This window comes from Hevea brasiliensis, chromosome 17 (assembly GCF_030052815.1).
Source record: "Hevea brasiliensis isolate MT/VB/25A 57/8 chromosome 17, ASM3005281v1, whole genome shotgun sequence".
In the NCBI taxonomy this organism is placed as follows: Eukaryota; Viridiplantae; Streptophyta; class Magnoliopsida; order Malpighiales; family Euphorbiaceae; genus Hevea; species Hevea brasiliensis.
In genome coordinates this window covers 1,074,506-1,087,989 of record NC_079509.1, presented here as the reverse complement: position 1 = coordinate 1,087,989, position 13,484 = coordinate 1,074,506, and the positions used below count along the sequence as shown (strand labels likewise).

Genomic DNA, 13,484 nt, shown 5'->3' with positions numbered 1-13,484 from the left:
ACACAATAATGCTGAACAGATTAGAAAAAGAATATAGTAATGATGGGGCTCAATTTACAGGTGGGACCGTTTGGTTCAGATGGTAATGAGAATAAAATGTAACAGAAAAATTGCAAATCCTAAAGCTTGATGCAGACGTGGTTGTTCCATAAATTCAACTGTGTATTGGTGCAGTGCAATTAGTAAAATGCAATTTGGACCAATTTCACCACTAGCTTTTTCTAGCTTCTTGAATTTCAAGTGAATCATAAATGTTTGGTACTTTGGTTCAACTAACCTTAATTAATAATCAAGATGCTTACTCACCTTGCATATGAATTTGCACCAGCTATCTTATTCAATGTAGTCTAATCAAAAAAATTGAAAGTCAAAATTGATGAGTTTTCAATTTTATCAATAGATTTACTAACAAACCCATCATACTAAATTTAATCAATTAATGAGAAAAAAAAAATTATAAATTTATCAACCTTATAAATTAGGTTTTAATACTAACATGATATGCACATATGACACCAGTGACTGCTCCATCTTATATTTATATTTATCACATTTGAATTTTACACAATTATCAATAAAATAATTATATAATCTCATTTTAATAAAAACATATTAATAATTGATTAAATTATCTTTTGTCTCACTTAATTATTTTAGCTTATTAATTTTAAAAAATTATATAAATATTTATTGTATTTAATAAAATAAAAAATAAAATTGAAAAGAAAATAATTTAATTCAACTCAACTCAATTAAGCCTTTATCCCAAAAATTTAGGGTCAACTATATGGATTCGCTTTCTCCACTCTAAACGATTTTGGGTTAAATCCTTAGAAATTTGTAATGCTTATAGTTCATGTTGTACTACTCTCCTTCAAATCAATTTAGGTCTACCCATTTTTTTCTTTCTATCCTCTAACCTAATGTGCTCTACTTATCTAACTGGAGTCTCCATAGGTCTACGCTTCACATGACCAAACTACCTCAATCTCCATTCTCTCAACTTATCCTCAATTGGCACCACTCCTACCTTTTCTCTAATACTCTTATTACGGAATTTATCCAGTCTAGTATGGTCATTTATCCACCTTAACATTCTCATCTCTATAACTTTTATCTTAGACGCATACGACTCTTTCAATGCCCAACACTCACTATCATATAACATAGTCGGTCGTATGGCTGTACGGTAAAATTTCCCTTTCAACTTATTGGGAATCTTGTGATCACATAAAACTCTCGTGGCACGTCTCCACTTCAACCATCCAGCTTTAATCCTATGACTAACATCCTCCTCACATCCCCCATCTAATTGAAGGACTGAGCCGAGATATTTAAAGTGATTACTTTGGGACAGTACCACTCCATCCAAACTAACTCATTCCCTATCACCAGTTTGGCTTTTACTGAACTTGCAATGCATGTATTATGTCTTCGTTCTACTTAACTTAAAGCCCTTTGACTTAAGAGTATTTCTCCAAAACTTTAGCTTTGTACTAACTCCTTCTCGCGTCTAATCTATTAGAACAATATCATCCACAACCATCATGCACTAAGGAATACTCTCTTATATATGTTTCGTCAATTCATCTAAAACTAATGTAAAAAGGTAAGGGTTTATAGCTGATCCTTGGTGTAATCCAATTGAGATAGGAAAATTTCTTGTGTCCCCTCCCACTGTGCGCACAATAGTAGTTGCTCCTTCATACATATCTTTCAATACTTGTATGTACCTAATAGATACCCTCTTTTGTTCTAACACACTCCATAGGACATCTCTTAGAACACTATCATTAGCCTTTTCTAAATCAATAAAAACCCTGTGTAGATCTTTCTTCACATCTCTATATTTCTCCATCAAGCTTTTAATGAGAAAGATCGCTTCCATAGTTGAACAACCGGGCATGAAGCCAAATTGATTGAGAGAGATAGAAGTATCACGACGTAGTCGATGCTCTACAACTTCAAAGTATGGCTCATGAGTTTAATTCCCCTATAGTTCGAGCAACTCTGTATGTCTTCTTTATTTTTAAAAATAGGTACTAAAATACTCCTCCTCCATTTATCAGGCATTTTCTTTGAGTTTAGAATCTTATTAAATAATTTAGTTAACCATATCACTCCTATATCTCCCAAACACTTTCACACTTCAATTGATATTCTATCGGGTCTATAGGCTTTACCCACTTTCATTCTCTTAAGTGCTTTATTTACTTATAAATATCTAATCCTTCTAGTATAATTCACATTCTTTTTTATCGTTCTATAGTCTATATCCACGCTATTACCAATTTGACTATTATTAAATAGATCATTAAAATAATTTCTCCATCTTTCTTTAATGTCCTCATCTTTCACCAACACTTTTCCTTCTTTGTCTTTAATGCACCTAACTTGATTGTGATCTTGACATTTCCTTTCTCTCCTCCTTGCTAATCTATAAATATATTTCTCCCCTTCTTTAGTTCCAAATTTCTCATATAACTTTTCAAAGGCCTGTGCTCTTGCTTGACTAGCTGCCTTTTTTGCCTCTTTCTTTGCTATATTGTACTGTTCATATGCCTCATTATTATCACATTTAGGTAATTTCTTATACCATTCTTTTTTTCTCTTCAATGCCTTTTGTACTTCCTCATTCCACCACCATCTCTCTTTTAAGGGTGGTCCATGTCCTTTAGACTCTCCAAGTACTTTTTTAGCTACTTCTTTAATTTTTGATGCCATCTGTATCCACATATCATTGGCCTCCATATTCAGCTTCCATGCTTCGGACTCGAGAAGCTCATTTTTGAACTTCACTTGCTTTACTCCTTTGAACTCCCACCACTTTGTTGGAGCTACACTATTTCTTCTGACCTTACTTGAATTGTTCCTAAACTTGACATCCAAGACCACTAACCGATATTGACTTGTTAAAGCCTCTCCTGGAATGACCTTGCAATCCTTGCATAGAGCTCTATTTGTCTTCCTGGTTAAGAGGAAATCGATTTGGCTTCTATGTTGCCCACTTTTGAAAGTCACTAAATGTAACTCTCTTTTTATAAAGTAGATATTTGCTAGTATTAGGTCGTATGCCATAGCAAAATCCATGATGCTTTTTCCCTTCTCATTTCGACTGCCAAAATCAAAACCTCCATGAACATTCTCATAGCCTTGCCTATCACTTCCTACATGTTCGTTCAAATCTCCACCAATAAAAATATTCTCTTCATTTGGTATGCTTTGCATTAAATCATCCATATCTTCCCAAAACCTTTATTTACTCTTACTATTTAGTCTTATTTGTGGGGCATAAGTACTAACTACGTTTATTGTTTATTCTTCTAGTACTAGCTTTACTAGTATAATTCTATCTCCTACTATTTTCACTTAACTATTCCTAACCAAATCATAAAGCTCATAACCAATTTTAAGAAAATAAATGGGTAGAATCTGATTATAAATTAGACTATCCAATAGGGAGATCTCAATTCACCCGACCTGTAATCACAAATTATTTCAATTTGGGGAGCTCAGCTCACCCTCACAATCCTCAAGCAGACAAAATAATTAAATGGGAGCTTATCTCCCTCATCCAGAGTATATATATATATATCCATTTCACACATCTCACATGTCCATATAATAAGTTTACAACTTCAAAGGAAATGAATTATTACAGTCCAAACAAGATTAAAACATTTATAGCACAGCGGAGATTCTAGATTAAAAACAAGAAAAAGGAAAACAAAATTAAAAGGCTACTAGTAAACCTGCGAGAAAGGAAGTAAGTTAATCCCAAATAACCCTTCTGTCACCTGAGAAAAAATAGTTAAATGGAAGTGAGCGTTCAACTTATAGAGTGAGATATTAATTTTAAATATAATTTCTATAATTATTTAAGGCTAATGTATCTCTAAGTATAAAACACAATGTAATATCCCTAATTTTCAAATAATTATTTTATATGTAAATATTTTAGTCTAACACTGTTATTGTGGACTTCACGTAGGTACTTTCGTTTCGTGGAAATACGATCGTCGCCCAGATTTACAATTTTGGGTCGAGCAGATAAGCTGCTAGAACTATTTTGAAATCGGATCAAAGTTATAGGCTACCCCACCATTTGCAGATACCTCAGACGCATTTCAAGCGTTACAATTGGTATAGGTAAACCTGAACCCAAAGTTTATTCAGTTATTTAGTGTCGGGTTTAGAATAAAAATTCATAACATATTTAGGGGTTATTAGAAAATTATAATTCTTTTTACAATTGCTTTATAATATTGTTGAGTACTGCGGGGCAAAATTTTAGAATTTTTAGAATTCATTTGAGTGATTTTTGCAGAATATCTGTTTTAGGAGCTAAAACGTACTTTTTCAAATTTGTGACTATTGCATAGTTTGGAGGGCCTAGGAGGGGTCATATGATATTGATGAGATATATGTTGAGATGTATGATTTTATAAGTATTATTTAAACTATTGTGTAGGTTGGGTAGGTCCTAGGTATAGGAAAAACTCTATTGGATTTTTTGCACGACTTAGGGTTTCTTTGCTTATTTTTAAGCATGTATTGAGTCAATTATATTAAATAATTGTAATGAAATTGTCAGGTGAGCCGGGACAGCCTTCCTCCTCTGCCTAGCCGACACAGTGATCTCGATCCACGTCTGTGAATAAAATAGATTTTAATTATAATTTCAACATTATTATATGTTCAGGCATATCCATGCATCACTTATAAATATATATCTATGTAGTTAAACACTAGGCATATTTTATATCATATTCTTAATTGATGAAGTGCCATGGATGTTGTTTTATGATAATTTAGAGCAGTGTGGGTGTTGGCATGCGTGTGGTGTGTGGTGTTGGATATGGACAGGATGGGTAGACGGGGCTGTAGCTTGACTCACTAGGACCCGATCCTTTTATAAATAAGTCAGGGTAGGCACGGCTCGAGATGATCTCGCTGGCCCCTGCATTTGGTCTATTAAGCAAAAGTCCGACTTAAGATATACTCGCTGGCAGAAGTTGAATTAAGAGAGCTGTATAGGAAATCAGCTCCCATATATGTACTGTTTGAATATTACCTGGGTGCATGAGTGCTCAAAATTACTTTTTTGCTATTATGATGTGATTTGTATGAAAATTATGAAGGTGTTATATTCCACTATTTATGATGCATTAACTTTAGATAGCTATAGAAATTGTGCTTAAAATCGATATTTTACTCTCTGAGTCGAATGCTCACTCCTATTTACCTTATTTTTTCAGGATACAGGAGAGTTGTCGTTGAGTTTTAACCTACCTCTCTCCTTCACAGGTCATTTAGTAATGCCTATTATGTTTTGTATAATTTTACTAAATTATAGAACTCCGCATGTGTTAAAAGTATTTTATTTGATTTGGGTCTATATCATAATACTATGTTGGATTTGTAAATCTATTAAATGCGTGTATGATTGGATTGGATGAGGGAGCTGAGCTCCCATTTGATTTTATGATATTATGAGTATGTGGAGGGCGAGCTGAGCTCCTCAAATTATTATATATATTATGCTTAAAAGTCAGGTGAGTCGAAAACTCCCCGTTGTATGGTCCATGTTATGGCTGGACTTTATCCGGTTGAATTATCGAAATTAGGCTTAAAATGGGCCTTAAGATTGTGTTAAAAAATAGCTAGGCTTACTACGGGCCTCGAGGCTTTAGGCTGGCCCAGGTCATAGTGCCGGTCCGACCCATGGGATTGGGTCATGACAAACAACATATACAAACATATTCAACCTAATTCAAACAATACTCACATAAAAGATAATTTTGAGCACTCACATACTCGTGTGTCACATTACTATGTATAAATATGGGAGCTGATCCCTTTTACAACTCTCTTAATCCAATACCTGTCAGTGAGATCAACTTAAGACGGATTTTCTTTTAATAATCTAAATGCAGGGGTCAGCGAGATCAACTCAAAACCATACTCACCCTAACTTATCCACAAAAAGAATCAAGTCATAATGAGACAAGCTCCAGCCACTCCGATTATTGAAAATACATAAAATTCCAATTCAATTTTCATAATATTTAATATAATAAATTATTATAATTTACATATAAAAGAATTATTTAAAAAATTGGGGTGTTACAAATATTATCAATTTTATTTTAATTAGTGATTCTAATAATAATAATAATAATTTATATTAGTTTTAAAATTAATTTTTTATTTTAATATTATTAAGTCATTAATTAATATAATCAGATTACTTTATATAAAATTAGGATTAAAAAAAAAGGTTATAATAAAAAATGTAGCCATTGGTTTACGAAAAAAGATTGTGAGAAACGGAAACAAGATGCTCAAGATATTAATTCAACACTTTGTATTCATTGAATTAATTCAATATTTTTGTTTTTAAATGATGTTTATGCAGTAAATATGAATAGAAGAAGAGTTTTGTAATATATTAATTCAAAACTAATACCCATTGAATTTAATAAAATTATTGCATTAGAAATAATTTCTATAATTAAATATTGCTTTATAATGAAAATAAAATTTGAATTTCAAATTTCAGCTCCAAAATATTGTCTCTTTCCAAACTAAATGTATTCATTTCATTATCAATCGCATTTGTTTAATCAACTCTTAATTAATATAATTAAAACATTAAAGGTACATTTTTGTCCCTCTTATTCGCATCAAGTTGATTCGCAAACAATTATTGTATAAATAATACAATTGTTGACTATTTGTTTTTTTAATCAAAAACAAAATTTAAATTAAAATTTTTTTAGTAATGAAATTAGAAAACTATAATCTTGAACATAGGTCCAACAGTAGAGAAATGTGCCATTAAAATCAAATTTGAAATCAAATGAAACTCATAATTTAATATTGATCCCTTGACTTTATATATTAAAGTTGATAAATTTGAGATATTATTAACTGCATTATGCACCATTTATATGAATATAAGGATTTCATCTTTCTAAAATTAAGGAAAAATTAATTTTTTATTTCTAAAAAAGTGATACGTTTTAATGTTCCTGATTCATACAATAATTATCCTTTAAATTCAATCCGAAAGTAAATCAAATTGGACGTTGGCCAAATCTAGATGAATGTATATGGTAACCTAATGGCCTCATCATTTAATTTTTTGGTCAAGTGTTCTATTTAATTTTTGACCATTCGTTTGATATAGATCACAATATTTAACATTATCATAAATGCTATAGGTTTGCACGGTTGACCTAATAATTTTAATTGGTGATTGTGACAAATCCATCGTGTGATTAGTGCCAATTGATGAATTAATTTTCAATTTTAATTAAAATTTTGTTGAAATGGAATTTTTTTTAAAATTAATTCAAAATTAAAATATTTAAATAAAATCATAAATTGACGCAAATGTTTAGATTTCTTTTATCAAAATAACCCTTAATTTAAATATATTAATTAAAGTATCATTAATTAATAGCAAAAACTCCACATTAAAAACAGGATTATATTTTATTATGGAGATATTTAATCCGGAATTAATTAATACAGTCCATATTAAATATGCAGGAGATATGTGAACAGCATCTTATGTTTATTTATATAGGAGTATTAATTTAACATCTTCCAAAATGTATGGCTATAAATTTGGAGTTAATTCAATCCATTAGATTTTTACTTATCTTGGGAAAATGAAATTATAGATAGGTTAGGCGAGAGTAGTAATTAATTAACCTTAATCCTCCTTTTAATTAATTTTGCGTGTAGTATAGAGATGGTGTCGCTTTCAAATAAATATAGGGTGGTTGAACAAGACTGTTTATCTTAATTTCATTACTTATCAATCTTGTTAAATCAAAGTTTAAATGAAAGCGTAAGGGTGGGAATTTAGTTAGAACGTTAATGAATCCATTTAATTTTGAAGATTATGCTATTGATGCTGGTTGTAATGTCACACCAATGGCTTCCTTCATCTGGGAATACATACATATATATTAGCAGAAAATAATAAAATTAAGAAAAAGAAAAGAGAATGCAATTAAGTTTCAATTTCACGTTAAATATTGAAGGTAGGTAAACAACTTTAAAGACAATATAATTCGCATTTAATATAGGTTAGGTGCACAAATGAATAGCTCTTTAATTGCACTTTATAGCTGCACTAAATAAAATCATGAATATGCATGTTTCACAAATTTTAGGTAAATGCTGTTTTCATTTCATTTAAGACGGCAGTTTTATTATCCTTTTTAATAGTATAGTATCCCTTCACACCCCCAATTAAAATCGCCTTTGTTAAATTTTAATTATAAAATTAAGTATCTATCGGAGTGAATAAATTTAAATGTAAATATTTCATATTAAAAAATAATGATCATAGTATTTTTTTTAATTTATTTAATTATGATTAAAGTTTGAGAACTCGTCATTTTAAAAATAAATTTTTAAAATAATTATTATGTTGTACTTGTTAAAATTTATTAAATATGATTTTTATTAATAATTTTGTATCGAAAATTATTCAACATTATACATAAGCTAGGGAATTGTTTGTTTAATTTTAATTTATAAAAACAATGTAATGTTTTAAATTTTTTATTAATTATTTTAAATTATTATTTTTATTTCTCAAATTTTTTAATAAAGATTTTATAATAGAAATAATTAATATATGTTAATATATTATAAGTTACCTTACAATTGATAGGGTGTTTATTAAATAATTTATAATAATTTACATTTAATAGAAATTACTAAGTGACAATACTATAAAAGATGATGATACGCATCAAACTATTGGGATATTTTCCTTTATCTATATCCTCTCTCCATCCACAAATAATAATCATATTTAATTTTTTATTTTATTCAAAATTATCTACCACATTTATAAGACCAAAGAGAATTAACTTTTTTTTTTTTTTAACTTTACCCTTTATCTCTATAGAATGTAATAACTATTTATATAATTTTATAGAACTAATATTATCACATTTTTCTTAATTAAATCAGCTGTTTGTCATATTGATGTTTATTTTTTTATATTTCTAAGAAATAATAATTAAGTAAATTATTAGTATTTTTTTTATGAAAATGATATTATTCAATTATTTTCTTAATTACCGTAAAAATTCTAAATATGTCTATTATTTATGAATGGATGGAGTATAATATATATATATATATATATATATATATATATATATATATATATATATATATATATATGCAATTAATATATATTAATATATTGTAAGTCACATTATATAAAAATAGGTAATGTTACATTGAAATAGATGTAATATCACGCAGAAAATGTCAATTCTTATATTATCGGTGCAAAATTAATAATATGTAATTATATTTAATAAATTTTAACAACTAAAATGAATTGCTACACTCATTAGAAAAATTAATTTAAAAATAATTATAATATTATTAAATTAAAATTCATTGATAGCATCATAAATAATTAGCTTAATGAATCTACAATATTATGCAAAACATTAAGAATTGAATTAGATTAACAATTAAATGATGTAAAGGCACAAATTTTGTTTCCCACATGAAGAAGATGTAGAGGAATGTCATGTAATCAATTGTGTTTGTGTATGCCAACTTAGGGTTGAAAATCTTGAAGAGAATAGATTTCAATGCAAGAAGTTGATTGGGATATTTGGAGAAATAGTGTACATAATTTGGTTGAGGAAATAAGCATTAAACAAATAAGGTTAAGTAGGTGGGCAACTTTAAGATCATGAAATAATTAATTCTTATTTATTGTAGTTAGATATTATTAATGAATTGGCACAGTACATGGCCTTTAATTAGCTCTCATGGAGCAAGCACAAAGCTCATCATCAGAGGAACTGATGGTGACCGCATTTATAAAACATTTATAGGGGACAACCATATTTTTTCACATCACCATCCTTTTTATGACGTACAAGATAGTCAGTGGAGAGATGAGATGCACGCTAAACTTGTACATGCCTGCCCATGTAGAGATTGCTAAAATTTTCAGCACTTTAAAGTTCATGGATACAAGTCACAATCTATTATTAATGCCTTTCTTTTCAAAGCCTTCACTCATATTCAAACTCTTTCTTCATTTTTTTTTTTTTAAATTCTTCAGCTCTTCTTAAAAGGGCTCAGATTCTGCCAATCATGAAGGGCGCTAACACTTAATTAATACTCTTAACACTAGTAAAAATCCTCTTTATATTAACAGAGTACATAAAATACGGAGACATGGCAGCAAATTGAGGTCTAAGATGCATAAATTTCCTAACTGTTATGGGATAAAAAGCCATAAAAAAAAAAAAATTGATATATCTCTTTTTTGCCTACAATTCTATTCTCTGAAACCCTTAATTCCATATATCATGTACAAAATCACAAAAACATCAAATCTCTCTGATTTATCATATTGGAATGTTGAGATCTATCCTAGGCTTCTTTACTATTGGAACTGGAACAACCGAATTGCACCTGGGACATTTTGGATTATTTTTCAATATCAAAACATAAGATAAGCAGCCTGGGCAACCTGCTGCCACTGGTGCAGATACTGGGTTCTGTTCGTTTTCTTCTTCTGGAATATCCCTAATGGAAGACGATGATGAAGAATATGAAGGTGACAATGGTGATTTCCACAGCGATGATCGCTTTCTAATAGGTTCTTTCTCCGCTCTTTCAAGTGCAGACTTCACTTTATCTAGAGTGCACACACTTTGATATTTGGCTGATGATGATGATGAAGTAGTAGTTGTTCCTGACGGTGACGAGACTAACTTCAGGTCTAAGTTTGTTTCATCAAAAAGATTTAGTGTAATCTTGGAAGGTGATGGAGGCAAGTTTAAATCTTGAAGCTTTGCCACTGTTTGATTGGTTTGTTGCCTGAGATCTGATGATGTTGAAGGAGAAGGTGAAGCTGAACTTGAGGAATTGCATCGTTGTAAATAAACCTTCCCTGACTACAACAATTACATTACAAATAAAATAAATTTAGGTATTATTTAAGTTATCAGGAACAGCAGGGATGAAGGAATTTAGAAACAATTATTAGTGAAAGTAAGTAATGAAAAAGCAGGTGGCATTTCTAGCTTCAGTGCATTGAAGAACACTATTAAATGGAAGGGGGAAATACCAAATTACCAATCCTCCTGCCATTAATTGCTATTAATTCAGTATATGTATATATTTTAAACAATTTTCTTTTTTTCTCAAATAACAAACTCCAGATAAACTAGAAACTGTTTGGCTGCTGGAAAAGCAAGGCAATTAATTACGAATTGAAAAGAAATGTGAAGAAATTCTTTTCAGTTCAAGCTCCGTATATCTGGGTTTGGCTTTCTTTCCCTGAAAACCAAAAGGTGTCACTAACCCCAATAGGATGACAATCAATTGATTTGACTCTTTCATTTACTTTCTTCCAGTTTCTCAGCAACCAAACGATGGATTAAACGAAGCAAAGAATGAAATTCTTGACAAAATTAAATAAACACAATTAAAAGAAAGAAGTCACTAAAGAAAAAGGCAAGAAATTTCACCGTCTTTAAATATCAGGAAAAACAAAAGATTTCAAAATTCAAAAATAATACACATGCATAAACAAAACATCTAGGGGGTAAAACCTCATTTCTTCTTATTTTCTGGGGAAACAAGCATCTACCCGTGAAAGAAAAAGAAAATACCTTCAAGTCTAGGCGCTTTTCCCAGCCAGTGGGCACTTGCGAGTCGAGGTCCAATTCTTGAGACTCGTCCTCAGCATCACCACCACCACCACCAAGCAAATCCCTGGTCATAAGAGCCGTTGATTTTCCAGCAACAGGCTCGTTAGCAACCGTCCGTTGATCCTTGTATCCAGTCAAAACCCTAAATAGAGAGCTCACATCAGCTGCCATATGGTATACAGCAGAGGAGAGAGCCTAGACAAAAAGAGAGAGATGAAGTTTTATATTAAAAGGAGACGCGTGTGCGTGTATATATATACATACAATAGGAGGGAGATGGTACGTTATGGAATTATAATTAGTGGTTAAGATGAAATTTGAAATTGCTTGTGGGTATTGACTATTGATTTCCTTTCATTAAATGTTGGGATTAATTAAAAATATTTATGGTATGTGGACGAAGTTGGGGAAGAGAATTCAAGGAAGGAGTGCACCCAAGTAAATGTAGCATTTAATGCTTTCATATCCCAGTCGACATTGCTCTCTTTTTTTATTTATTTATTTTTTTTAAAATTTTTACTTCGTTTTCCTTTTCCAAATTAAATATGTGCTCTTTTTTATTCAATTTTAATGTTTTTTAATTTTATCTTTCCCTTTATTAAACATAATAATTATTTATATAATTTTAAAAAATTAATCTTAATATCTCTCACTTTATCCCTTAATTAAGTTATAAAAAGAATAATTTAATTAAATTAAAGAATATCTTATTTTAATTTTCATAATTTAATTATTTTATTAATTACCATACAAAATATTAAATAGCATATAAAATTAGATAAATAAATTATTAAATATTTATATTTATATTCGTGTATTTATTATATACTCTCTTATTAATTCTTTGCAAACTTTGATATTCCCTTTGTTCCATTTCAAATACCTTTTAAGGTATTTCACGATGATTGAATAATTTCATTGTTATAAAATAAGATTAACAATTAATTAAAATACCTTTATAATACCTTTTAAATATATAAAGATAATAATAAGAGATAAATGTGGATAAATATATTACAAATAATAATAATAAATGAAGGTAAAATTTGCAAAAAAAATAATTAATTTTTTCTTAATTTTTTTAAAATGATAAATAAAGTGGGAAGAAAAAATTTAAAACAACATTTGAAATGGAACAATTTAAACATTAAATCTAATAATTAATAAAATATATTCTTGTAAAAATTAAATTTACATTAAATGCAGTCGATTAATTACTGTTAGACATTTGAATGATTGTTAATGTATTAATTTTTTTTTAAATAAAAATAAGTGAGTGTAATTAATATAGGCATGATCTTATATAATAACAAGTTTAACCGTTTTGAAATTAAATTATATTAAAATTTATATATAACTAATTGAAATTAAAATAATAAATATAAAAACTGACTTAATTTAAAAATTATTAAACTCATTTACTATAAATCTTTAAAGAGAATTAATGCCATATATAGAGAGATTCACTCATGGATTAATTGGAATTCGTCAAATATATATTTGACTTAAACCATGAATGAGCCGAAAGATAATGAAATAAAAATCATTTGGTTTAATTTCAGGTCAAACTAATATATTTTTTAAAAGAAAAAAATTTGGAGCATTGAATTTTGGAGAGAGGTTCTTGACCGGTTCAGGTTTACCTTTTTTTATGACCCATGAATTAGCGGTTATTGATCGATTTGAACCGAAACTGGTCATATGACCAGGTCTATGAAGGCCATTGACTTATAAGTTCAATCATTTAATATATGTATAAAA

General features: G+C 29.3%; 1 protein-coding gene across 1 annotated transcript; it reads right to left on the bottom strand.

Annotated features, from left to right (window-relative positions):
* Positions 1 to 10,192: 10,192 nt before the first annotated feature.
* On the bottom strand, positions 10,193 to 11,956 carry LOC110646383 (uncharacterized). Its single transcript, XM_021799804.2, has 2 exons — positions 11,685 to 11,956; positions 10,193 to 10,964 (listed from the first exon to the last, which is right to left on the bottom strand). Exons 1-2 carry the CDS (start codon positions 11,892 to 11,894, stop codon positions 10,413 to 10,415), a joined length of 762 nt encoding a protein of 253 aa, XP_021655496.2. The 5' UTR covers positions 11,895 to 11,956; the 3' UTR covers positions 10,193 to 10,412.
* Between the last annotated feature and the right edge of the window lie 1,528 nt (positions 11,957 to 13,484).

Excerpts from the sequence above, each read along its gene's own strand:
- LOC110646383 (XM_021799804.2), bottom strand. The coding sequence starts at position 11,894 with ATGGCAGCTGATGTGAGCTCTCTATTTAGGGTTTTGACTGGATACAAG. Across the intron at positions 10,965-11,684 it reads AAAAGCGCCTAGACTTGAAG|TCAGGGAAGGTTTATTTACA; the intron begins GTATTTTCTTTT and ends TAATTGTTGTAG.